The sequence below is a fragment of the Megalopta genalis genome, chromosome 11 (assembly GCF_051020955.1).
Source record: "Megalopta genalis isolate 19385.01 chromosome 11, iyMegGena1_principal, whole genome shotgun sequence".
Taxonomy (NCBI): domain Eukaryota; kingdom Metazoa; phylum Arthropoda; class Insecta; order Hymenoptera; family Halictidae; genus Megalopta; species Megalopta genalis.
In genome coordinates this window covers 10,352,157-10,379,854 of record NC_135023.1, presented here as the reverse complement: position 1 = coordinate 10,379,854, position 27,698 = coordinate 10,352,157, and the positions used below count along the sequence as shown (strand labels likewise).

The window sequence follows — 27,698 nt, the reverse complement described above, 5'->3', positions numbered from 1 at the left end:
CCTCTATTTTAAGAAAGAGTAGATTAGATTACAATAGAATGACTAGATCATTTCGAAAAATTGAAAGGAATCGACTTCTGACATCATGGGGTTCGCAGGATTTAAAAGGGAAAGTTCTGATGGATTTTAAGAAACGTTTTCATAAAGCTATTTCTATGAAACTCAGCTTAAATTAAAGCTGGAAGCCTCTATTTTAAGACAGAATAGATTAGATTGCAATAAAATGACTAGATCATTTCGTAAAATCAAAAGGAATCGACCTCCGACATCATAGCGCTAGCAAGCTTTAAAAGGAATTGTTCCGATGGATTTTAAGATGGTTCTCCGTGGAGCTATTTACACGCATCTCGACTTAAATGCAAGCTGGAAGCGTCTACTTTAAGACAGGATAGATTAGATTGGAATAGAACGTCGAGATCATTTCGAAAAATCAAAAGGAATCGACCTCCGACATCATGGCGCTGGCAAGCTTTAAAAGGAAATATTTCCGATGGATTTTAAGATGGTCTCCGTGGAGCGATTTCCGTGGAACTCGGCTCAAACGAAAGCTGGAACTGTCTACTATTTTCTCGGAAGAAAACGCGGGCGAATTTATTACACGACTTAATGACAACAGCGGCGGCGTCGAAAGCCGAAGATCGGCTATCACGGCGGTGGCGGTCGGCACTCGTCGCGCGTCAGACCTCGAGGTTCGAGTGGCGGCCGCGTGCGTTTTGCACCTGGCCGGCCCGCAACGCGCACGCGCCCAGGTGCACGACCTACCGGCGCACACGGAGCTAAACTGGCGCGACGTCGAGCTTTCGTAGTCGGCATCGGCCATCCGCGACGCGAACTTTCACTCGGAGACGCTCCTCGCCGTGCCGAGCCGTGCTGTGCCGTGCCGGGCAGCGCCGCGACGCGACACGTCGCGACGCCGTTCAACACCGCTCCGAAACAACGTACGCGACCACGGGCCGCCTCCAGTAAGGATACGTCGACGATCCCGCATCCTTAGACGACCTCCAAACAGTTTCAAACTCGCTCCTCCGCCGATCTCTCGCTCCGTTCCCGTTCGTTTTCTATCGGACTCGCGATCCACGGCCGTCCTCTCACTCGTCGATCATCCGAAATTCGGGATATATATATAGATCGTTTCGCAACGTGTCGCAACATTTTTCTAAAGCTCGATCCGTCTTCGATTAATCATTTTTCGTTTCGCTATCGTTCGATTTCGAATCATTTTCCGGGCTGGTTTCCCTTTCGACGATGACCCGTCGCTGACAAATGATCCGGATCAATTCGAAATCGTTCCAGAAAGCTTCTTGTAATATTTTTAAATTCGCCTGCCCTCACCCCACCGATTTTTCCGCCCTGAGAACTGCACAATTCTTCGAGGTCGGACCGCTCCGGTTTCCCTTTCGGTAGATGTTCTGGAACTCGGGATGGATCGGTTCTAAACGGGACCATAATCCGTCCGTGTCGCGGCAATCGGTTCTTCGGGGGCTTAAATTTTGAATCAGGTTTGCTCGCGGCGTCGCGCTCCGCCGACTACTCGCAAGTATTTGCCTCCGTCCGTTGAGGAAATATTGAATATTTATGCGGTAAATTTTGCCCAGGGATTTCTGCGCGTAGCGAGGATAAATTTTACTCGATTCCCATCGAGCTTGTTGCAAAAGGGTCCACTCCGCCGGCGAAACGTCTCGCATAAATAACGGCCGGCCTTTTGATACGCGCTCGGCACTTTGAAACACGATTTTTAATTGCTCGGACGGAAAGTCTCCTCCTCTTTCGCGTCATCAACGAATTCGAGAAAAGTTACTTTTTTCCCCGGGCTGCTGCGTTCCCGTTCCCGAGAGTGTTTCCCCGCAAGTGTTTCCACATTCCCGTAAACGTCGCTCGAACTCTGTGCGGTACAGACGGATAATTGAACGCTGGGCGAGACATGGTGAACGTCGCTTACGATCGTCGGAGGACGAGCCGGGCGACGGGAGGGGCAGTAAAATCTCGGTCGTGAAAATCGCCGTGAAAAATCCTCGAGAAATTCGGTGCCGCGAAGGGAAGGAGACACGGCGTTCTCGCGCGAGCGTTGGCCACCGAAAAATCCCATCTCCGGCAGCTCGTCGGCGACTCGTCGACGAATCGTCGCCGCGGTCTCATCGGATGGATCCGAAAGGGAATAGTCTCGAATCGATACGCATTCGTGTCACACGGTCGGCGAAGGTAGACCGCGGGACCGCCGAGCGGATAGAACGACGATAGAAATCGTATCGCGTGCGTGGTCTCCGGCCGACGGGTGTCCCCTTGCACGTGTCGGCAGGCCGGGGACAGAGAAAAACAAGGGCAGGTCCGCTGTGCAAGCTGGCCCGGTTTAAATAATTCGGCATCCGTTGGTCCTCCGGCGGCAGGGCGCGCTTCCGGTTCCAGGTTCGGCGAACGCGGACCGTCAGGCTCTCTCCGGCTATCGATTTCCGAACGGATCTCGAGCCGCGCGCTCTGCTCGACCTGGATCCGCGTCGGCTCGATATGTCCGCGAGAGATTTCGGCGTCGATTCTCGCAAAACAGGAACGGAGGGGGCGAATCGGAATCGGAAACGAGCGACCGGATCGATCGACCGACCGACCGGACCGCGCGTGTACGCGCGGCACGCGTGCACGCTTCCTCCGACGCGAAAGACACACACGTGCGCGTTTCCCAGTCGAAGAAGCTCGGAGCTTTGGGCGAGATTGCAACAAGTTGCATTTAAAAGCCGTACCCTCCGTACGCCGGCTGGCTTCCTTTTTCTCTTTTCTTCTCTCGCGGCATTCCTTTCACCCTCGTTCCTCTCCCTCTTTCTCTCTCTCTTCTCCGCTCTTCCGTCTCGCTCCTTCTCTCTCTCTCTCTCTCTCTCTCTCTCTCCTACGTTCTCTTCCTCTCTTTTCCCGTCTACTGTAACCACCCTCTCGCCTGTTTCTCATTCTTTCGCGTGTTCGACGTCGGCTCTTTTTCCCTGACGTTCATCCGCCTCGAACAAAAGCCGAACAGGTCCTCTTTCTCCCTCTCTCTCTCGACAAGGCGATTTCTCTCTGTCCCAAAGAGAATACGCTCTCTTCGGCCACGTCCTCCGAAAGTTTCGCCGACTGTCGTTTAGCTGGCAGGTCGTACAGTCGGCCGGCGATTTCCCGTGGGTAATTATCGGGCGAAATAATTTAGAGAATCTGGCCGCGATCGACGAATCGGACGCCGCTGCCAACCGAGCAACACCGAGTCACCCTGTCCCCCCGTCGCCCCGAGTCGCCCAGTGTCGTCCCCCTTGCCCCCCGTTTCCTCCTCGCCACTCGAATCGCCCCGAATCTTCCCGAGAGCGAGAAGTCGCGACCAGAGCCTCTCTCTCTCTCTCTCTCTTTCGCTTCGCAGATATCCCCGGATCTTATTTTTCGTCGACGCTGCGATCGTTGTACGAGATTCGACTGAGAATTACCCGTCCTCCCAGCGGAACTGTCCCGGTGCCAAACTATCGCGGGCTCCGCGCGTTCCCCGCTATCGGCCGGCGAGATCGGATGACGCGGCGTTACTCAAAAATCGCGGAAACTTCGGAATCCTCGCGCGGCGGCGGGGAGCGTTTTTAACGCCCGAAACCGTTCCGCTGCGAAACCCGACGAACAATCCGAGCCCACTCGACGGAAAGCGGGGCTCGTAATACTTTCCCAGGGTCGGATCGCAGCCACCTCCTCCTCCTCCTCCCCACGCGCTGCCCCTTTCTCTCACTCTCTTTCCGCTTTCTCCGCTCGCGTTTTTGCGCGCAGCGTTCATCCCCCGATTCCCGGCGGCGCGTTCCCTGAAAAGAACGAGGCTCCGAAGCGATCTCGAGTTCGACGCCAGCTTGAATTACGAACGCCGCGATAGGGCAGAGGGGGGCCGGGATGGGCCCGGCGGCGGCGGGAGGGCGGGGGCCGGACAGGTGAGCGGAGGAGCGGAGCGAACTCGATTCGATTTACCTTCGCGCTGCGTAATTACTCTTGCCGTCGATTCCCGGAAAAATTGCTATACCCGCGGAGAACAAATTGCCGCGGAAGCCGTCGGAATGCGAGAGAGAGAGAGAGAGAGAGAGAGAGAGAGAGATCCGACAGTCGCGGGAGCATCGTCGATGCCCGCGGAACGGATCCCGCAGTGATTGTGTGGAAACGTGCGGTGTCGATCGCAGGTGAAGCTGATCGGCGGAGGTGCGACGAAGGATAGCGACGCTGCGAAGATCGTCTACGAGGTCCTGACGGAAGCTTTGGGTGCCAGGAACACCGAGGCGGAAGCGACGGCGAAGGACAGCGAGGGTCTCGGAGATCGTTCGATCGGCGTGCAAGCTAGCGCGAGGATCCCGAGGATGGATCTCGCGCTGCTCCTGTTCGCCGTGCTTCTCAGGCAAGAGGGTGAGTCGATTTACGCGGTTCGAATCGAATCCGCGATCTCTATCGCGGCCGGGCCGGGCCGGGTCGGGTCGGGCCGGGCCAGGCCGATCGGTCGAAGCGTTTTCGGATACGTTTTTCATCCGTCGCTCGGAATTGCGTTTCCCGTCCCGCTCGAACGAGCGACGCGGCGACCAATTTACCGGGAGAGCACTCTCTCTCTCTCTATCTCTATCTCTCCCCCACCCCCCTCTCCTTCCTCGTCCCCTCACGCTTTTTCTCGAAAGTCTCGCGCGGATGGCCTTTTTTCGGGCGGCGTTTCGTCTAATTTGAAAATGGCTATTTGCCTGACCGGCGCTCTTCCGATATCGCGGCGACTGCTCTCATTCTCTCATCCTCTCTCTCTCTCTCTCTCTCTCTCTCTGTTTCTCTTTCTCTCTCTCTTCTCACTCCCGAATAATCTGCTTTTCCGCGGATGGAGCGTTCGTGGGAGGGGGGAGAGGCCGCCGCGAATGCTGACTACCGTTTCGGATGGCGCGCGCGGGGTGCCGGCGGCGGTACGGTTTAAAAATGGCACTCTTTCTAATTACGTTCCGCCGTTTCTTCCGCGTTATCGCGGCTTTTCCGAGGGGAGCCGACGCCGACGCCGACGCGAGCCTCTCGCAAAAAAAAGAAGGAGAGGGACCGACGCCGTAGGAGTCCCACACAGTGTCGTGGAACGTTCGGGGACAGGGAAGAGCGCGAACGGGGGGGAGTTCGGCGACCGGGAACAGAGGGGAAGGAAGGGCGAGCACGCGGGAAAGGGAACAGGAAGAGGGTTGCGAGTAAGAGAGCCGGTAGTAGGATGGCCGGAATTTATGACGTTCCGGTGCGCGGGCTCTCCGGGCGGGCGCGAGAGGGAAAAGCGAGAAAAAGAAGCGCGGCGAAGGGAACGCCGGCGTGGAATCGTTGCCGCAGAGCCGAATAAAAATCTCGCGGCCGGCCGCGACGCCGACCCGAAACGCGTAACAGTCGATCCCTCCATCCAACGACTCCCTCCTTCTCCTCTTTTGGAAATTCAATCGATTTCTGGGAGATACGATTTCCGCGACACCTTGAGAGCCGAGCGGTCTCGCGGGATCGCTTTTCGGTAAATTCTGGGTTTCGAGGACGTCATAAAAGTGTCGCGCGAGACGACGCCGGAGTTGCTTGTAGCGCGACGAGCCTGCGACGAGCGTCGCAGCGTATAATAATAATAGTAATAATAATTTATTACAGAGAGAGTGTTTGTGATAGCGTCGTTAACGAGAGTACAGTAAATTCGCCCTAATTGAAGCTCAGCTTGTAAAAATCGACAATTTTGGAAGAGGAGATACAATTATTCGAGCCTCGCGGCTCGTTTTACAGTCACCGATTGTCAACAACTATGAAAGCGAGCTATAAGGCTGGAATAATCGTACCTCCTCTACCAAAATTATCCATTTTTTATTAGAAGCTGAGCGTTAATAAAGGAGTATTTACTGTAACTCCGAATAATAATCACGGTAATAATATTAAAAAATCGTAACGATAATATGGTAGCATCAAGCTATTTGTTTATTAATTAAGAAGTTCACAGAGATTCCGGGCCGATGCACAAAAGTCGAGTCTTCCGCGAGTTTCAGAACGAGATGATACAGAGTCTGTGACTAATTAGTTTGTGTTGGACTTTATAATATTAGAAGAAAATGTGTAGATGAACGGTTTACTTGATGTTAGACTTATTTTATCCAGTTTCTATCTTATATAGAAGAAGCGTGTTCGCTCCGCGAAAAAATGAGCGAGCCGTCAAGATGGCGGGTCACTAATTTTTTATTTGCGATTATTCGTATCATAAAGATACATTTACGAGTTATTTATTCAATTTATATGTCACTTACGCACAAATGTTACGATGATAACACCTGTTAAAAATCGGAATAAATATCTCATTGTTACTACTTTTATAAACTGATATAAAACAGCTGTTTCTCGTGCTCCGTAAATCTAGCATTAATCAGAAAATTCGAAGCGTTCTGGCGTAATCAATTTACCTAAAACTAATTATAAAATCACAAAAAGAGAAAAGCACAGAGCTTTAGAGATTGAGAATAACAACAATAATAATAGGTCATCGACGATACGTCATCGATCAAGCGACATGGATCCCTAGTCTCATTGTTACTACTTTTACAAACTAATATAAAACAGCTGTTCTTTATGCTCCGTAAATCTAGCGTTAATCAGCAAATTCTGAGTCTATTGACGTAACCAATTTACCTAAAACTAGTTATAAAATCACAAAAAGGAAAAAGCACAGAGCTTTAAAAATTGAGAACAACGATAATAATAGGTCACCGTCGATACGCCGTCGATCGAGCGACATGGATCCCTAGTGAAAGTTTCATTTACGATTCGCCTCGTCTCGAGGCTAAGTCCCAGCTGTCGGGATCGTATCGTTGATCCCCCGGCATGCTTCGCGGTCAGATTAATACGGATCCTCGGCTGTGAACTGTGCCCGAAAGAGCGTAGGTCCCGGCGCGACCGCGGGAAGGTCTGCTCGAATCGCGGAAGGGGGTTCCCGGTGAATAATAAAATTGAATTTACTCGCAAAAGAGAGTTTCTCGGAAGTTCCGTAGAGCCGAGCCTTGTGTTTGATTTTTAGAGCGGCGTTTCTCGCGGTTAAGTACAGGGGGAGAGAATGGGGCTGTGCGGCGGATCGCGTGCGCGATCGTGGAAAAAGTGCGCGCGGGCACGGTCGTGTTGGGTCTGAAAATTTCAGACGATAAACCGGCCGCAGGTAAGACGACGACTACGTCGACGACTACGACGACGTCGACGACGACGACGACTCGTGGGGGCAGAGCCGATTACCGTGAATAAGTAAAAGCCGCGTCTAGACCGGATATATCGGAAAGCGCGGACGAGAGAGCGCGACAAAGAACGCGCGGCGCCGCGCGGTGCCGAGCGGAACCGAGCCGCGAGGGGAGCGGAAAGTGACGAGTTAATTGCGGGAGGCGAAGAGAAACTCGGTCGGCCGGTCTCGTTCATAAATTATCGGTATTATGCCGGGCAGACGCGCGACGGCTCTCTCGTTTATCAATATCGCGCGTTAGAACGCGGCCCGTCGCGCCGATCGGGACCCTGGGACGGCCGCCGCTTTTATAACGGGATAATATTAACTGTAAATATTTGTCCGTCGCTCCATTTGCGGCCGCGCTCGACAATCGTGCATACATCAACGTTAAACGAAGGCCGCGGCGCGCGGACGTGGCAAACCTATAATTTTGATTTTCGTGGGTCGCGACCGCGCGCGACATGACCCCGCGACCTTCGCCGAAACACCGTGGCCGAGAACAGCCGTTCGGGGCCGACGGCTACGCTTCCGTTGGAACGAAAGGGAAGAGCCGACCGGCCTCCGTCGCGACGTTCCCGTCGAATTCCGGTGGATCGAGAGAGAGTGTATTCTTGTGTCTCCGGCATCGTTCGCGGCGAAACGTTGCCCTTGGGGCCACTGCGGAGTGCTCCGGGGCCAGGACCACGGCGCAGAATATTCCGCTGTGAAAAGAGCAGCCCGGAGAATCATTGTAGTTCGCGCGGGCAAATTCTTCGATGTATGATTTCGATTAAAAATGCCCCGTGGGCCGCGGATATCTGGCTACGCGGTGCTCGGTGCGTGGTCTGTGTGGTATTCTATCCTTGTCGAGCAAGCGGAACGGAGAGTCTGCTAGCTTCTTCGATAATTTATTTAGTAATTTATTTATTTATCGAATATATACGGGAAGTTACCAATTGTTCATAAAATTACAAGAAGGAAAAGGCAAAAATTCAGAAGTTACATGTAATAAGCTAACCGCAATTCCTTGAATTAATCTGATAAATCTCCGCGGACCACGATAACGTTGCGAAATTATATCAAGTAATACCTTTTAAATTGAACGATTAAAAAGATCGACGGACGTGCGCGCGCTATTTACGCTAAAGAAAACACGACGAAGCTCGGTACGATATCCATAAGTCGTTCCATGTTTCGGAATATGGGGAAGTTCGTTGGATGGTAAATGAAATATTGAAGCACGCGGGCGAAACTTCTTCAATAATGCTGGCGAATGAAGAATTCCGTTGATTACTTTACACGCAAAGATAATATCGTGTGTTTGCTTTGGAGCACTGTCCCTGGAGCTGATCTAGGGAACGAACGACGTTTCAGGGTGCACCGAGTCTAGGTCGGGCAAGGGCGCACGGGCCGCCCTCCAGGGCCAGGCTCGATCGAAATCGAAAGCAAGACAGATGGTGGCGCGTCGCGGACACGTCAAACTTCGAAGATGGAGGGTGGTATCCTGGTGTCATTTGCGTCGCCCTGGGGGGGACGATCTAGATGCTCCGAGGCGCCGATTACACAGAATTCGCGGGACAGTTAACAGGGTGACGGGCCCTAGCGAAAGTGTAGCAGTCGATATACGGTAATTTCTTCCGGAAATGCCAGATTTCGGGTTGCTGTGAATTTTTCTGGGCTAGTTCTACGCCTATGTAATTTATTGGGACGACGATGCTCGTGTGTCGCGGCACGCGACGCGAATTCACGGAAGACAATGCAGGGTGGTCTGTTTTGGATGTGAATTGGGTAAAAAAGAACGCGGAGTTACGAGGAATCGAAGCATGTGGCCTTCGAATTACTTTCGAATTGTGTCATGTGGGCTCGAATTGCCTTTGAATCGTGTCATATGGTCTTCGAATTGCGTTCGAATCGTGTCATGTGGCCTTCTAATTGCCTCCGAATTGTGTCATATAACCTCGAATTGCCTTTGAATCGTGTCACGTGGCCTCGAATTGCCTTCGAATCCTGTCACATGATCTCCAAATTGCCTTCGAATCGTGTCACGTAGCCTCCGAATTGCCTTCGAATCATGACACGTAGTCTCCGAATTGTCTTTGAATTGTGTCACGTGGCCTTCGAATTGCCTTCGAATCGTGTCACATGGCCTCGAATTGCCTTCGAATCGTATCACGTGTTCTCGAATTGCCTTCAAATCATGACACGTAGCCTCGAATTGCTTTCGAATCGTATCACGTGGCCTCTAATTGCCTTCGAATCATGACACGTAGCCTCCGAATTGCCTTCGAATCGTATCACGTGGCCTCCGAATTGCCTCCGAACCGTATCAAAAAATTATAAATAAAATATTTAAGCCACCATTTTCATTCTAGCATTACTATGTGTTCACATTAATGTACACCGGCATGCTAGCCGCTGTCATTTTCTCCGAACTATCCCAAGTTTTTAAATAAAAACAAGCCGCGAGGCCCGAATAATCGCGTATTCTCAGACCCGCCGGTTTCATTTCCCACCCTCAAACATTTCTCGGAGAAATTACTGTATTTCTGGCTCGTTGTGTTTACGAAGACTATATCGCGAAGGCGAAAACTGGGTCGCTTCGTGACCCACGCCAAATTCAAGCACAAATAGATTACAAAGCGTAACTTTTTCCTCGAGTGGTCCACGCTCGTCCTGCGAACGTTAATTAGTTAAAAACGTCGCCCGGCAATCGAAGGATCCCGATTCGAGTTCCGGTGCCGATCTATCCGGATAATTTTCTCCATCGAGATACGGGTGACAGGAAAGCAAACGATCGCCGCGTCGCGTCGCGTCTTTGTCTCGTCGGGGCCGCGGCTGGACCGGGCCGTTACGCAATTCGCCGGTGTCGATCGTTCGTTTCCTCGACGAAGTTCGTTACGAAACGGTCGCGCGACGGATCGTTGTTGCGTGTGCAATTTATCGATCGGTACGGCGGGACGCGGAAAGCCGGGAAAACCGTGAAAAACGACGGGGCCAAAGCACGGCGGGGACGGTGGTGTCGGTGTCGTGGCGCGGCTAGACGACGACAGACCGGGGGCCAGAGCAAACGGGAAATGATTGACGCGCGTAACGAAGACAAATTAAAAAGAAGAATGGATTTATGGACGCGGATGGCGCGGCACCGGGCTCTGTTACCGGAAGGATAGAGAAACGAACGATCGGACGCGGACGCAACGGGGGACGAGGGTAGCGGGCGTATTGCGGGGAAGAGAGAACGGTAGAGCCGAAGAGAGAAAGAGGGAGAGAGAGTGAGAGAGAGAGAGGAGAGAAAAGAAGCGATCGCGGTCTGCTTTAGTGTCGGCGAGCATGGCATAAATAGGGGCCGAGGGCGAGAGGGAAAGCGTGTGTGCCGGATTCGAATCGAAAACGCACTCGTGCCGGAGCACAAGCGTTTCTGTTCGTTGGTTGGCGTTGGTTCGTTCGGAGGTTATATCGCTTGCTCGGTCGCGAGTCGTTCTCCCCCAGAGCCACCCCACCTGATGAAGATAAAACGGGATAATTATAGAGCCTATCGGGGATCGTGGCGCGGCTAAATTTCGTCGAGACACGCGAGATCGTCGAAAGAGGGTTGGCAATAAAGGGAAACCGGGCTTAAGTAAAAAGGAACGAAAAAAAGACCACCACGAAGAGGGAGGAGGTGGAGGAGGAGGAGGCGAGAAAGAGCGAGAAGGTCGGGGAGAAGGAGAAGAAAAAAGAATCGAAGAGGGAATAAACTCGGAGCACCGGCGGCCGGGGGGCCGGGGGAAGTAAAAGCAGCCGGGGCGAAGGAGGGAAACGCCGAGAACGGGATGTCATTAATTTTTCATACGGACTTGGCACATCTGCGTTCGGCCGACCGCGCTCTGCAACCCCGCTAATTATTTCTGGCTCATCATTTTTCCTGGCCCCTCCTCTCGCCCCGCAACCCTCCCGCGCTATCTCTATCTCTTGTCTCTTCGTGGTCGCCTGTCGCGCGTGCGACACCCGCTATCTTTCCAACTTCGCTGCTCCTTCTTCTTCTTCTTCTTCTTCCGCTTCTCCGTTCTTCCAACGGGTTTGGTCTTTTCGCCGTGGAATCTCTGCACCGTCTTTTCCACTTTCATTGATACCAGCTGAATCTCTCCTTTGACAAATGCACAGTCGACGCCGGAGAACGCCGGGGTGCCTTGCGGATCGACTGGGAATCGGGAAGCATGCTTTCCCCGACGGATCATTATTTCCCAGCCGCATCCTAATTGACCGTCCCCCGTCTGTCGTCCCCGATGCCGACGTCCCCGACAGCTGGCTCCCGGCTAGCCAGGAATAATGCTCGCGGTCTTCTAATTATTTTCGCTCGCCCCTTTGCCCCGCTGTTTATCGCGGCGCCGTTCACGCACGACACATCGGGGCTAATAACTTATTTCTCAGTCGACTCTCCTTCTCTCTCTCGCTCTCTCACACATACTCTCTCGCTCGCTCTCTCACACACTCTTTCTATCTCTATATGTCTCTCTGTCTGTTCCGCTTTGACGTTTCTTTCCTCCTGGCGACACTCTCCCTTTCTCCGCGTGCCAATCTCGACTGTCCCATCCGCGTTCCTCGAAAGCTTCTCGACATAGTGCGATTTCAGCGCTTTCCAACATCGATTCTCCCGCTACCATTACCGCCACTGCCGTTACCACTACCACCGTTTTCTGTCTGGACCTTCCTCGAGCCGGAAACGAAACGTCCGCAGTGGCTCGGAGCAAGGCCGTGCGAGCGAACGAGCAGTTTCTTCTTCTCCTCTTCCCGGTAACGATTGACCGCTGTCTCGTTCCGTCGCGTGCCTTCGATCCTGCACCCTCTCGTCCTCCCACCTCTAACAGCCATTGGCAGATCCTTCTCGGATCTCGCTGCAGGGAGCACACGAAGAGCGTACACGTATATATATATATACACGTATATGTATATCTATACCAAAAATACCGGGCCATCCATTAACAAACAGGAAAAATGTTTGGTCGTCCGATGAAACTGTCGGAATAAGACCAGCCCAGTGCCGTCGTACTCTGCGGATTTTCCATGGTTATTAAGCGAACATTCCGGTTTCAGGAATGTATCCTTTTATTGGAACCAATGAGGATCTCGGACTAAATTTACCAGCTTCCGACGGAAAAGCGAGCGAAATATTTATTGAACAGCGTCACCGCAAAGTTCCCGTCGCGTAACACATTTATAACTTGTTACGGAAATATCTTTTTCCGTCGATCGAATAGATTTTTCGCAGTATTTTCGGCCAGCGCCGTGAACGATCGCCTCCCGTCGACGACGGAGCGCGGCGTAACCCTTTCAATTGGCGCAATATGACTTTCTAAATATATTTCAATTCGATAAGAATTTTCAACGATGCGGACATTTGAGCCAGGTGTAGGTCATATGGGCGCTAAAAGTGGGTGGAAAGCACGGTTCGCAGTGCCTATGAAAGGGTTAATAAAAAAAGAAACTGGTGTCGCATAATAAAACAGTTCGCAGGCTTGCCCTAATTGTACTTGCTTCGTTCTTTAATTTCCCGGCGAAACGATTACCATTTGCCGTACACATTGCTTCTCCGCGATTCCGGCGGACAAAGCGTTCTTGAATAAAGAAACAGCGCTTACAAAGGGACCCCGGATCGGCACAAAGAGAAACACGGGAGAGAGAGAAAGAGAGTTCAAGTGTACGTCGAGATCGTGCCGCCGTTTTTGAAAGTATTACGTCGTTACGGAATAATATTATCGTCTTCTTCCATTGATCACGAGCGGCGCGGCGACGGCGGTCCTACACCTCGTAACCGGTGCACCCAGGTGTGGAGAGAGCACGCGCGTCGGTGTATCGATGCGCGTATACGCTCGGGAATCGTCTCCGTAGAAACGCGACGATTGCATCGGCGAGCCAGCCGAGCGATTTCATTCCCGGTTGCCGTTAATTGTCCGGGTGCCGTGCATCTCCGTCGGGCCTGAGCCACGGCTCTGCTCGGCTGGTCGCGTCGCGACACCTATTCGCAGGCTTTCGACTCGTTAATTACGGTGGAAAGAGATGCCCGTTTTCGTTAAAAGAATCCGTCGCATTACCATATTTTATATCCTCGATTTCTGGCCGAGCCAGCGGATCCCGTTGCACGGTCGCCCCAGCCACTCTTCCCCTCCGGCCCGCCCCATCCCGGGCCGGCTACCGTTACCCTTTTATCGCTTCCGTAATTCAGCTCGTTTCTTTCCATTCGAACGAGTTGCCGGCCAATAAACCGTTTCCGCGTGAACGGACAAATCGGAAAACGGAAAAATTGTCCGCGCCTTTCGCTCGCGGAAGGGCATCGACTCTCTCGCGCGCGGCGCGACGCGACGCGACGCGACGCGATTCGACGCGATGCCAGCAAACACCATCGTCGCCCCCTTCCCAACGCGCGGCCGATACCTCGATTATTTTTACCCTCCGTTGTCCCGAAAATACGCAATTAGCGGTAGCGAACTGTCGACCGGTGGAACGGCCACCCCGACCTCTCCACCCTCTCCTTCCCCCTCTCTCTCTCTCTTTCTCTTTCTATCGCGCGTCTCCTCGCCTTTGAATGCAGGACCGGGAGTCGATGTAGTGCCAATTTACCGACCGAATTCGAGTAATTGATGTTGCATTAAATATTCGCGTTGCAATCGCCACCGCACCGTTTTCGAACGCGTTCGCGTGTTAGTGATTTTCAATGGCCGACCCGAGCGAAATATCCGCCCCGGATCGCGATACAATCGACGGCCACCGGCACAATTTAGCCCTGAGAGAGAGAGAGAGAGAGAAAGAAAGAGAGAGAGAGAGGGCACGGCTGCGGGTCAGCCGTGACCCACATCTTGAACGTGGAAAGATCTCGCGTTGAAATTATCTCGGGTTCCAAGCTACGGTGCAGCTAATGCTCTCTGCATGGAAAAGAATTACACCTTGCGCTGTATGCATCGGTAATTACGTGTAATTGTAACAGGTTGTTGTAACAACCTGCTATTTCGTCGAGCGTTGCATTAAACGTTCCATCGGTAGAAAAATTTATAGCCGGTGCAATAAAAACGCATCGAGCGGATTCTTCGTGAAAATCTGCACAGAAAACGTGGGACAACATTTTTCGATCGAACGCTTCGTTCACGAGCGTAACGAGCTCGAAAGAGTTCAAGCTTGTCCGACCGTGGCTGTCCTTATCTACTGAACTCGCACGCGCAACGTTCGGCCCGGTTTTTCTCGAAAACGAGGCCTCGAATCGGAAAATCTTATCGCGCGTTTTCGATCCGGTTTCTCGCGCGGAATCTCCTGGCACCGGGCTCGCGGATCGTAATTGACCCAGCCGTTTTCACGGAGCGCGTCTCGAACTCCGGGAATCGCGCGCGAAAGAGGAAAATGTACGTCGTGTTTAACCATCGTGTCCCGGTTTTCGGATCGACCGGATGGCTGCCGTTGGTCGCGAAGGATATTCTTGTCTGTGTCTATAAAAAGCCCCCGAAGACGCCGGCCGATCGAAGCCGCGCAAGAACGATAGGTCGTGGAAGGAAACGGCTCGGTGCCGCGATCGTTCGCGAAGGTTACCGTTTTAGCTGGAAACACACGGCGCTGAGACACGGTGACACAGTTTCCTATCGAGCGATCGTATCCCCCTTCTCGAGATAAAAAGCATTTCCATTCCAGGATGTCTCGTTCCGTAACAAATTATACAGGATGCGCCATCCATCCCTCGGGTCGGCGGCCTTTCTCGCGCTCTCTCTCTCTCTCTCTCGCGGAAACTAAGTTGGTGCCCGGCCGCATGAATTCGTTTCGTCGACGCGAGGCGCTTCGTTTTCGAGCCGAATCGTGTGCCCGCGATTGAATCGAATCGAAATATCTATCCGATCGCGCGACCCTCGCGGGCCCCGCGAAATTCAATAGAGAACTCGGTTAACGCGTCCGTTCATTACCCGCCGATTCTAATTACTGTAATCACGGGACGCGCGTGTATCGGAGCAATTTTTTTTCAAGCAGATTTCACCCGACAGCGAGCCCGCCCGCCGTCCAAATGAATTTTACAAACCCTCTCGGAGTGCCCCGCCGCGCCGCGCCGCGCCGAGCCGCGAACTTTTCCAAGCGGAATCGACCACCCTCGCCCGATTCTATCGCTTCGCGAACAATCTATGCAAATGCGTTCCCTTGTTTACCGAAGGACACGCCCGCCCGTTAGTAATAAACCTGTACTTATGATTACTATTGTTGTTATTGTTATTATTATTCCGTTCGCGATAATAATCGTTTGTTTAACGGCCGCCCTTTGACGCGCCGGCAAAAATAGCCCGTAAAACTGCAGCGGGAACGCGGCGACGCGACGGCACCCGCGAGGCACGTGAACGGAAGACGATGCGACGCGTGTTTCTTTGTGCATCCGCGACTTTTTTTTCTTTTCTTACTTTACCAACAAGGATTTATTCGCTTTCCGTAAAGGGAACGGGACCCGAATTGTAAAATTTAATAACCAGCTCCGCGACTCTATTATTGTTTAATCTGAAGTGCCTCGGGCCGCTATTCGTTCGCGCGTTTTATTAACGATATATAGTTCGAGGGTTTTCTTCGTTGCAGTTTTGCCTTTTATGTACCGATCACTCAAAGTTATTGCTAAATATTAACACATTTTTTGCGGGGCACGGGCCGAGCATCGCTCGCACGTTCTCGCGTGGAAAAATCAATGAAGTTTGAAAAGATGCAGTTTTTAAAAAACGTTCAATATTTTCCGTACTAACGATCAGATTTCGATAACAAGCGTTTAACGAGATCTTTTTGGGATTTCAAAAAAAACGGGGGATTCTTTCGAGTACGTAACAAAATTTTGGAGATCAACCCATTATTCGTCGATGTCCCGTTTTTGGGACACTTTTTCAAATCGTTTTCTTTGAGAGAAACTGCAACTTCTAAATAAAATACAGGCATTAAAATAATGAGAACGTATCACGTGCTCCATGAAAGTGTTAAGAATTCCCGCTGTTTTGTCTCAAATTATTGTAAACTTCAGGTTCAAACTAATAATCTCAATTTAAACTTATTATTTTTGTATTTTCCAATTGCGGCGGGTAATAGGTTAAAAGTTTGAGAAGGTATTAAAATCTCTCCGACATATAATATATTGACCGTGAAATAGAAATAAACAAATAACCTTGATAATTTACAAATGCGTTCGAGATGATCTCTACGAACTTGACAAACAGTGTACAATAATGTCTCCCTAATTGACGTTCAGATTGTGCACGAAAGTGAACAAATCAGAGAAGAGGAGATACGATTATGCGAGCCTCGTCGATTATCAATAACAATAATCGTATCTCTCCTTCGCAAATCGTCCATTTTCGTGTACAATCTGAGCGCGAATGTATTTAACAATGTACTTAATCAACGTACTTAACACTAAAACTTCGAAACCAGTCGAAATGTCTTGCTTTTCATCTTCTCGTTCACATTTGCCGAGATGATGAAAATCTTCCTGTAAGAAATGTTTTCGTAAACTTCTTCACCGAAGCACATATTACGACAGAAATCGTACAAACCCGCTTCTCGGCCGTCAATTAGGGAGAATTTACTGCACAGCTTGTCGAACGACTGCATCGTGTTGTGTAACCATATTAAGGTTATGTCCCGATACAGTAATGTCTCCCTAATTGACGCTCAGATTGCGCACAAAAATGGACAATTCTGGAAGAGGAGGTAGGATTATTCGAGCCTCGCGGCTCGTTTTTACAATTGTTGACAATTCGTAACTATAAAATCGCGGTTATCTTGTTACAGTAATGTCTCTCTAATTGACGCTCAGCTTGTCCAAAAAAATGGGCAATTTGGGAAGAGGAGATACGATTGTGGACAATTTATAACTATAAAAACGAACCTAAAGACACGGATAATCGTATCTCCCATTCCCAAATCGTCCATTTTTGTGGACAATCCAAGCGTCAATTAGAGAGACATTACTGTACAGTAATGTCTCCCTTAATGACGCTCAGATTGTCCACTAAAATGGGTAATTTGGGAAGAGGGGATACGATTATTCGAGCCTTCAGACTCGTTTATATAATTATTGACAATTCGTAACTATAAAAACAAACCGCAAGGCTCCAGTGATCGTATCACCCTCTTCCCAAATTGTCCACTTCCGTGGACGAGCTGAGCGTCAATTAGAGAGAGAAATTACTGTACTCTTAGTAGATTGTTTATAAATCGCTACAACTATTTTATTAAAATTTTTATTTTTATTTTCTTTATTAAAATCATGTCACACTTGCGCTTAACATTGATCCAGCGACAAGCTCCAAGATTTAGTACGCTCCTTGTTTTTATCAAATATATGCATCCACGACGTCGTTCCACATTCAGTACGACCTACGAACAATTCTGCTCCCTCATATTCGTTAACCAACTTACGTAAACCATCGCGTATCGCGGCCGGTAAATAAATGAATAGCGAATAATAACAACTAAAGGGCTTTCCGGCTGGTTTAACAAATATCATTGTAATTAATGGTGTACCGTTACCGAAACAAAGACCAAACAAGAAGTATTCCATTACTCCGTTAATTGAGCGGCGAGAATGGGAAGTTCGTTTTTTAGACCGCCGCGATCCGTGTACGCGTTATTAATCCTGCCGAACGGAGCCTCGTTAAAACGCTCGATCTCTAACGTGACCGTTCATTCGTTCCCAGCCGGGAATAATACAATACATATAATGCTAGTTAGAATTTAATGATTAAATCACGAAGAGTGAGAGAGAGAGAGATAAAGTAAATTTCGCCCCGCGGTAAGGGGACGACGGAAGCGGGCACCACGGGAAACGTGCTGCAAACATGTCCGACGTGGTGCGCGATCATGTACGAATAGCTCGACAGGCAGCGCGGGCTGACGGGCGGCGGCTCGAATGTCGGGTAACGAAGAGATTTCTCATTAACGTTCGACTAACGAGGGGGCGACGGTTAAAAGATCCGCTTGCGAGAGAGGTGTATCTTTCTGTGTGGCGCGGCGCGGCGCGGCCGCCGCACCGCTTCCTCTCCGCTCCTTTCCGCTCCGCGCCGCGCCGCGCCGGTCGGTCGGTCGCGTTTACGAGCGATTTGGAAAGGCAGCTCGCGACGACTTCCGGTGTGCTGGACCGTTGGAGAGCCGTCGGTTGGCCGAGCGCGCGGCCTTAAGCTCCGAGGAGGATGTAATTAAAGAGAAGGCTTGGGAACGGCGAGGCGTCGCGACGCTTCGACGCTCGGCGCCCGACGCCCACAGCTCGACACGGTTCGAGGCGTTTAGCTGTTCGAGCCGAACCGAACTGAACCGAACCGAACCGAACCGAACCGAACCGTGTGGCCGCGCCGCGCCGAACCGAGCCGAGCCCGAGCGCGTCGGCAAACCGCGACGCTAGTCGTCGAGGCTAGGCGACGATAGTCGTCGGGGGCCAGGGCAACGCGAGCGAGGCAGCGCCACAATTACGACGAATAAAATTTAACGAAGTGTATGGCACGTGTACGCCGCGAACCAGGATTCGCGCACCCGCTTAATTAAGTTCACTCGTCGCCCCTGCTAACTTGATCCGACGCGATCCAGGCCCGTCGAGGTATGTAAATCGAGTTCCCCGGCCAGTTCCTCGTCGCTCGGATCCTCTAATTTTCCGCGTACATACAGGTAACCGGGCAGAGCGAACGAGCAAAAGAGAGAGAGAGAGAGAGAGAGAGAGAGAGAGAAGCGAAGAGGAAGCACGCTAAAAAAGGAAACGAGACGAACAGAGAGACCGCCGTCCCCCGGAAACCGGGCGGCGAGAGAACGCCGCGAAATTTTCTGCCATCGATTCGTCAAATGCGAATATCTCGCGATCCGAAACAGCGCGGCGGCTGTCCGTAAGTCAACAGACACTCGGCGGAACGATCCACCGCGGATTTCATGAATCCCGATCGGCGAAATTAATCGGTCGTTCTTTACGGTTTGCCCGTGGAAACGCGGATCACGTTCCGCGGTATCAACACGATAATTAATTAACACGCTCGCAGCGGCGGGGCCGGGGCCGTATCGCGAAAATTCACCGCGATCGGAGCGGAACGTCGCCCGTAAATAATCGCCGGTCTTTCGGATGCATTTGCACCCCGTGCGTCCCGGGCGCGCCGGCAACGGCCGGCGAAAGCGCCGACAATTAAGTTTTCCGCCGTTCTTCGCACATCGACGCGCTGAAAAACGAAACGGTCGCGGGTAGATAAATTTTTATTTGCCCCGGCCGGCCGTAAATCACGGCCGGAAAATTTTATTCCGCGAAAAGAACCGCCGCGTTCGAAGCTGGCTGGACGCGTTGCCGCGAAATTATTCGTTCCTTTGCGAAACCGCGAAACAATTCCACGGTAGATGATTCTTGTTTACATTTGCAATTGCATCTACGAAAAGACGATACGTCCGCGGGGATCGCGCGGCGCCGATCGACGAATTATATGCCCGCGGCGAGGAATGGGAGCGGCCGCGCGGGATCCGTGAACGGTTTCATCGCCGTGGGGCAGCGCGGCGAGCGAGCAAACGCGTCCGCGCGATAAAGGGACGGGAAACGGCCTCTCGACGGTTCGGCTCCGCTCCGCTCCGGCGAGAATTATCGCCGCGCCGCGTCCCGTCGCGATAACTCCGACCGAATCTCGACAGGTGACACGCGCTGGCCAGCCCCGCGCTTCGATTTTTCGTGCTACGGCACCGCCGCCGCCGCCGCAACGGGCTTTTCCGTCGACGACGCTTTCCGAGATATTACCGGGGCAATTTCGTCCCGCGGATCCGTGGCGCAACTCGTTAAATCGCGGCCACCCTCTCGTATTTTCCCGCGGCGCCGCCCTCCAGCACCGTACGCGCCGCCCGCGTTTCCAATTAATTCGTCGGCTCTACTCTGTGTCACGGCTGTCTCGCCGCGGCACCGACGTTCGTCGTCCCCCGGGGGCCCGAGCCCGAACGTCTCGAGAAAAAGGCCAAAAAACCGCGGATAAATCCGGCGAATTATTTCCGGTTTTGTGTTTCGAGGATCGGAGCCGCGGTTACACGGGTTACACCGAAACAAATAGAGAGAAAGAGAGAAAGGGTTTACGTCGCTCGGCAAGAGTCGGACGAATTTCCGCTCTCCTTCCCGCCGCTTCCGAGAACCGCTACGATTTCCGCGAATTTCGTGCATCGCGGTGGGCGGAATTAATCGGAGATTTTTCACGCGACTGCGAAATTCGAAGTCGGTTTGCTTCGAAGACTTCGAAGGCGATTCAAAGCGATTCGTAGCGGAGGCAGAGTTGGGTCAAGGTTATGCCAGCCTGTGTCGCGCGATTTTCCCGGCGATTGCTTGATCCAGGGGCCAAGAGGAAGGCGAAGATGTTGGACGAAGTTCGCGAAATGAATTATCTTTGTTGCAGAGATGCGAACGAAAATTTGTTATCTTATTATTTCGCCAAGTTTCAGTATTTTAGCCGCTCCTTTCCTTTGCGCCCTTTCAAACTGAATTCAACCCGTTATGCGCCAATGTTCCATTTTTGGGACAAAAGTTTCAAATTTTTTTACCTTTCCGAACTGCAACTTCTAAATAAAATACAGCCATTAAAATAGTGAGAATACATTACGTGCTTCATGAAAGCATTATAACCCTTTGCGCTCGAAGCCATTTTAACTGTGAATTTAAACCGATTTTTCTGACTTATTCCATTTTATTATGACAAAGTGCATTTTATGCATATGAAATTGAGTCTTGTGGTGACTCGTACCACAGTTACGCTTTTAACCACTTTTTAAATCTAAACTTTATTGATATAAAAATTATCTTCGAACGTGATACAATTTTCGTGGTGCCTCAGAGTGACCACTCGAGTGTAAAGGGTTAAGAAATCCAGCTATTTTCTTCCAAATCATTGTAAACTTCAGGTTGAAACTAATAATCTCAATTTAATTTTCTTTTGTATTTTTGAATCGCATCGAGTAATGGGTTAAGGCTTGATATCGCAACGTTATTATAGCTCATGGAGATTCGCCATATTAATGTAAGAAATCGCGGTTATCTTGTTACAGTAACGTCTCTCTAATTGACGCTCAGCTTGTCCAACTCAAAATGGACAATTTGGGAAGAGGAGATACGATTATTCGAGCCTTGCAGCTTATTTTTATAGTTACGAATTGTCAACAACCATAAGAACGAGTTGCAGGTCTGAAATAATCGTGTCTCCTCTTCCCAAATTGTCCATTTTTATGCACGATCTCAGTTAGGGGGAGACATTACTGTATACCTAATCCCCTCATTTCCTTTCGTACTCCCTTTTCCAATTTTGTTCAATTTCACATCTAACAGACAACTCCCCTTATGTGCTCAATAAATAAATAAATAATTTGCGATGAGCCTCGATAAACGCAGATCGGGCTCGAGGGAGCGAACGACCGGCAACGAACAATAGGACCGAGGTACACGACTCGAGACGAAGAAACGCCCAAACGAATGTAAAGAACGAGCGCGGGGGAAGAGTTTAGATTAGTCGTCGAGTTGGGCGAGCCGTTGTCTCTGTCCTGTCAGGCCCGGGCCTCGTGGGAGCTCGTGTGCGCGACAAATAGAAATCGAAAGGCGCAGCGTCGTCGAGGCAGCCGCCAGGAGGAGAATATCAAATTTCCCGGAACGGGTCGTGCAGGTTAAAGCCGGCCGCGGTGCAACAGATATCGCGCGAACGGCGAAAACGATGATAAAACAATTTTTCGAAAATTCAATGGAGAGCGGCGCGACCGCTGCCGGTGAAGGGGTGCGTGTGGGTGGTCGATGAGGGAAAAGAGAGCGAGATAAAGAGAGCAAGAGAAAGAGAGAGAGAGAGAGAGAGAGAGAGAGAGAGAGAGGCGGCGTGAAATCGCGCATAGTCGTCCCGCCGGGGGCAGCCTTAATTCGGCTTAATTCGTCGATAAAACGATTGGTGGCACCGCGTCAAATCGTTAACGCCCGCGCCCCGGCTCTCTTTCCCTCTCTTTCTCTCTCTCCCTTTTTCTCTCTCGAATCGATTCCTCTCGAAACCTTTTTCCCCTGCTGTCCACGGTCTGGCCAACCGGCGGGATCGCTTTCGAGCGATCGCGTCGACCTCAACAGCCGCTCCGTTAAGCTCGTTTCGCCCGGCCGGCCGTCCCGCCACGGGCAAATTATCTCGTCGATCGTTTTTCTCGCGCGAGACCGGCTGCTCGCGGGTAAAAAAAGGGGCAGGAGGGGAAGGAGACACACCGTCTCTCGTTCCCTCCCGTCCGGCCGCGCTCCGCCCCTCGCCGCGGATGTACAGGCGCCGCGCTAATGCCGGGAAATAGAGCTCTCTCTCCAACGAGCCGCAAAACTCCCGCTAAAAGCCGCGTTACCATTTTTCTGCTTCACCGTAATTAGAAATAATAACTCGCGTCCGCCGCAATGGGATACGGTTGGAGACGCGCAACACTGACCGCCCCAGACGCCGAACAACGCGCACCTCCGCGCCGGATGAAACGCCGACCGTGCTGGCTCCCAGGGTGCCTCTCCGTCCATCCGACCGGCTCCGGCCACCGTGCAGCCGTTCCAAAGCCTCCTATCGATGACTTTCGCCCCCCGTGATTAACCAATTCGATTGCACACCTGCCGCGGAACGCCGCAGAGCTTAATGCCTGCGGGATTGCAGCTGTTTCGAGGGGGTTGGAAAGAATGTTGAAGAGTTCCCGGGTGATTTTTCCAGGAGGTCACGAGTTCGGGCACGGAGGGAAGTACAAAAATTCTAGAATATCAATAATAATAATAATAATAATACTAATAATACTAATACTAATACTACTAATAATACTAATACTAATACTACTAATAATACTAATACTAATACTACTAATAATATACTAATACTAATACTAATACTAATACTAATACTAATACTAATACTAATACTACTACTACTACTAATACTACTACTACTACTAATACTAATACTAATACTACTACTAATACTAATACTAATACTAATACTACTAATAATACTAATACTCTAATAATACTGATAATAATACTACTAATAATACTACTACTACTACTACTACTAATAATAATAATAATAATATTAATTTATTTGCGTGTATGCATAACATCAAAGCTACCGAGATCTGAAAGTAAGAATGTGTTGGTCTACACCAGGGGTGGACAAACTTTTGATCACTGCGGTTGACCTGTCTTTTTTTCTTTTAAATTATAGGCGGCGGTCTACCAACATAGTATGTATTGTACGTGGTAATAGGCGGAGGGAAAAATAATAAATAATAAAAAGGAGGAGGATAACAAGAAACAAGAATAACGACAATAGATAAGTAAGAAGTAAGAAATAAAATAAACAATAAGATAAAATGGGAAAGAAAAATAGTAGCAGTAGTGGAGATAAGAGTTTAAATATATTATAATTATGAAAGAATTAAAAGGATATAGAAGAAATAAGAATAATTATAAGTGAGTAAGAGAAATAAAGAATGGAATAAAAGAAATGAAACGAGAATAGATGTATGGAAATATGGAGGAATAAAAGGAATGGAGGAAAAGAATGGGAAAAGGAGGGTTACGAGGTAGATAAAGAGAGAATATCGAGGAACTAGAATGATGTACTATAACGACCATAAGGCTGGAACGACGAAATGATCCAGTATATTCTCCCTAATTGACGCTCAGATTGTGCACAAAAGTGGACAATTTTTCGATTATATCGACATACGATTATTCGAGTTTTGCGACCCGTTTGTAATAGCGGTGACAATCGGTAACTGTAAAATAACTAGAATAATCGTATCTCCTCTTGCCAAACGGTCCATTTTTGTGCACAATCTGAGCGTCGATTAGGGAGAATTTACTGCACGTAGCGGCTCCGCAATCGATCGAGAAAGCGTCGTTAACGATTTGCGATGATCAGATCGGACAATTACGTTTAAACAATTTAAAGACAATTTCTAGACAATTTAAATTTTCAATAAAAGAATGAGTTTAGACAATTACGATAACGATTACTGACAAGTTTAACCAACTCGAGGCAAATTGCACACGCGGTGCGTAACGCTGTTTCCGAGTCGAACGATGCATCGCGCATGCAATAATCGTTGCATCCCAACGAATCGTTGGACCTCGGAGTCCGACTTCCGACGAATCGCTGTGATATCGAGTAGCTAAATTAGAAATCCAAAGTGCAGCGGCCTAACCTCGGACTGCGCCGACTGCGCAAAAAATGTTTCTTCGGCGATCGGGGCCGCCGTGAATCCGAAGGCTGAAATCTCCGCTTCGTTACAGCAGAAGCTGTCCCTAATGAGTGCGACTTTTTGCGAGCCTGGATCGCAGTGTAGCCGGCCGATTTTGCCGGGAGTCCGCTCGGATATTTGCTCGAAATCTACGGTTTCTTCGCGCTCGAGCAAACGACCGCCCATATTATCTCCCGCGGGGGTTCCGCCGGGTATCCGTCTCGCTATCGGCATTTTTCGTGAGCGACTCTCTCTCTCTCTCTCTCTCTCTCTCTCTCTGGGTTTTTTCGCGTTCCTCGAGGTAAAACCGGAGGACACGCGCATCGGCGTCGGGCTCCCGCGATATTTCTCCGTTTTCGCTAGAACGAGTTTCGCCGACAATCGGCTCGGCCGGGGTCCGCGCGGCCCCTCGGACGTCTTTAAAGTTTGAAAAGACGCATCGCCGGCGAACAATAGGAAGTCGCGGACGAGCGGCCGCGCGATCCCGCCTCGCAGTCGAGCTATCGAATCGTCCGGGCGAGCGGAGTCGAAGCGTTGGCCGGCCGCCAAACCGATCCCGAATTCCGGCGCGGACGCGCGTCCGCTTTCGCGTTCACCGGAGATCGAACCATACGAACACGCTTCTACCGTAATTCGTTCGATACCGTGCTCTTTTCGTTTGTTCCCGTCCACTCTGTATCCGGCCGGGTGAAACGCGCGCGCGAGACCTCTACCCCCGTGTCCACCTTTTCCATCCCCCGTTGCCGGAGCCCCTCGTGTATTCGCCGTTGGCGAGCCGGCCTCGATCGGCTCGGCGAATTAGTTTATACGCGGGCCGCGTCACCCGTAAGTATCGGGACACTTAATCGAATGCGAAGCGCCGAACCCCAAAAAGGGATTGTCAGATCGTCGGCTGTTTTGCATGCGTTCGACGCCAGCACCCTGCGCGCGTTGCCGCACGAATACGACGAATCGTCCGGAACAAGTGTACAGTAATGATTCTCTAATTGGACAATTTTGGAAGAGGAGATACGATTGTTAGAGCCTTGTGACTCTTTTGTTATGGTTATCGATTGTCGAGAATTATAAAAATGAGCCGCAAGGCTCGGATAATCGTATCTCCTCTTCCCAAATTGTCCATTCTTTTGGACAAGCTGAGCGTCAATTAGAGAGACATTATTGTATTTAGGTTGGTGCGTTTGAAATGTCGGATATTTAAGTGGGCCACGAAAGTGTTCGTACTCCTTTTAAAACGCAATAACTTTTTGAAAACTGTGCTAAATGACTTGAACTTTTTTTTTTGACGTCAGAGGGATTAGTCTATTAGATGATGGCTGAAAAGCTTTTTCCTTTAATTTTGCCATTACATACTTGGAATGAAAAGAGAATATTATAAATCCTCGTTTTTTAGCTTTTTTGTCCGAGCCTGTAACGAAAATGTTGTAAAATGCCTTTTGTAGATCTCGGTAATTTATTATATGCGTACTAAAATTTCGATCGAAATCGGTTCACCCAGAGCTACTGGCGTTGAAGGATTTTAAAAACTGCAGATTTCTTACAGTTTTCGGTGAAAATCGTGATAAGATTGCGATTTCTGCGATCTTTAATTTGTCGTAACTCGTGACAACGTGAACCGATTTCGATAAAATTTTCAATATGCATATATAAGTTACCGAGATCTACGAAAGACATTTTTTAAATTTTCGTTGATAAGATAAAAAAGTTAAAAAACGAGAGATTTCTATTTTTTCCTCGTTCGAAGTAATAGCAAAATTAAAGAAGAAGCATTTCAGTCATCGTCGAGTCATCATTCCTCTATCATCTAAACAAAAATTCGATTCATTTAGCTCATTCATTTAGTTCTAAAATAGTTATTGCGTTTCAAAAGGTGTTATGTACACTTTTGTGGACCACTGTACATAAAACTGCTTATCCACCAACCTAATAATCGCATTCGTTTCGCGCTTTTTTCACTAAATTGGATAATTTGGGAAGAGGAGATACGATTGTGGACAATTTATAACTATAAAAACGAACCTAAAGACACGGATAATCGTATCTCCCATTCCCAAATCGTCCATTTTTGTGAACAATCCAAGCGTCAATTAGAGAGACATTACTGTACAGTAATGTCTCCCTTACTGACGCTCAGATTGTCCACTAAAATGGGTAATTTGGGAAGAGGAGATACGATTGTGGACAATTTATAACTATAAAAACGAACCTAAAGACACGGATAATCGTATCTCCCATTCCCAAATCGTCCATTTTTGTGAACAATCCAAGCGTCAATTAGAGAGACATTACTGTACAGTAATGTCTCCCTTACTGACGCTCAGATTGTCCACTAAAATGGGTAATTTGGGAAGAGGAGATACGATTGTGGACAATTTATAACTATAAAAACGAACCTAAAGACATGGATAATCGTATCTCCCATTCCCAAATCGTCCATTTTTGTACAGTAATGTCTCTCAATTAGAGAGACATTACTGTACAGTAATGTCTCCCTTACCGACGCTCGGATTGTCCACAAAAATGGGCAATTTAGGGAGAGGAGATACGATTATTCGATCCTTGCGGTTCATATTTATAGCCACGAATTGTCGACAACTATAAAAACGAGCTGCAAGGGGTCGAATAATCGTATCTCCTCTTCCCAAATTGTCCATTTTTGTGGACAAACTGAGCGTCGATTAGAGAGACATTACTGTAGCACTCTCAAACGTCCCTGCGCGGAGATTAATTTCGGAATCCGCGGGGGTTGATTAATGTTCGAATCGAAGAGCAGAGACCTTTAACTTTGGAATCCGAAGGAACGCTGAAATGTCAAACGCGGGATAACGCGCGTAACGTCGGAAAATAATTTGGAACGACAGCTGGGAACGCGTTCGTTGATCCGTTCGCCAAGAATAGCGTCGCGGCGACACGGATTCGCGGGGAATACCGTATCGGTGGCTGCGCGAACGTTCCAACGTTCGACCTCGGGAGCAGCGATTGTACGAGACGGAAGTGAAGGGTGCTGGTAAATAGGATGGTAATCGAAAATGCGCCGGCGACGATTGATAAATAAGTGGCTGAATGGATGCGGCCGTTGACAACCGCGTTTGAAACGTACGTCCGAGTTAACGGGAAAAGTTCTCCGATAATCGAGTTACAACATCCACAAAGCGGCAATATTAAATTGATTCGCCCGTGCGTCCCACTCCGCCCCGCCGAGCGTCGTTCCACAATAGTCGCGCGAAAGATATTTAGTTGTAATTCCCGCGTCGGGTCTGCGAATGGAAAAGTTCACGGCACCGAGAAACAAATGGAGAAGAAAAACAAGAGGGCC

General features: G+C 49.9%; 1 protein-coding gene across 2 annotated transcripts in view; it reads left to right on the top strand.

The window, feature by feature from the left end:
- Positions 1 to 792: 792 nt before the first annotated feature.
- LOC117226158 (cell adhesion molecule 2) overlaps positions 793 to 27,698 on the top strand; it is a 129,823-nt gene continuing 102,917 nt past the window's right edge. Inside the window, exons 1-2 of one of the 2 annotated variants that reach the window (XM_076525047.1) lie at positions 793 to 962; positions 4,161 to 4,380. In XM_076525047.1, coding sequence (XP_076381162.1) covers positions 4,335 to 4,380 — 46 coding nt within the window. In that variant the 5' untranslated portion in view covers positions 793 to 962; positions 4,161 to 4,334. The remainder of the gene's footprint in view (positions 963 to 4,160; positions 4,381 to 27,698) is intronic. The other variant, XM_033480220.2, reaches the window with a different exon arrangement.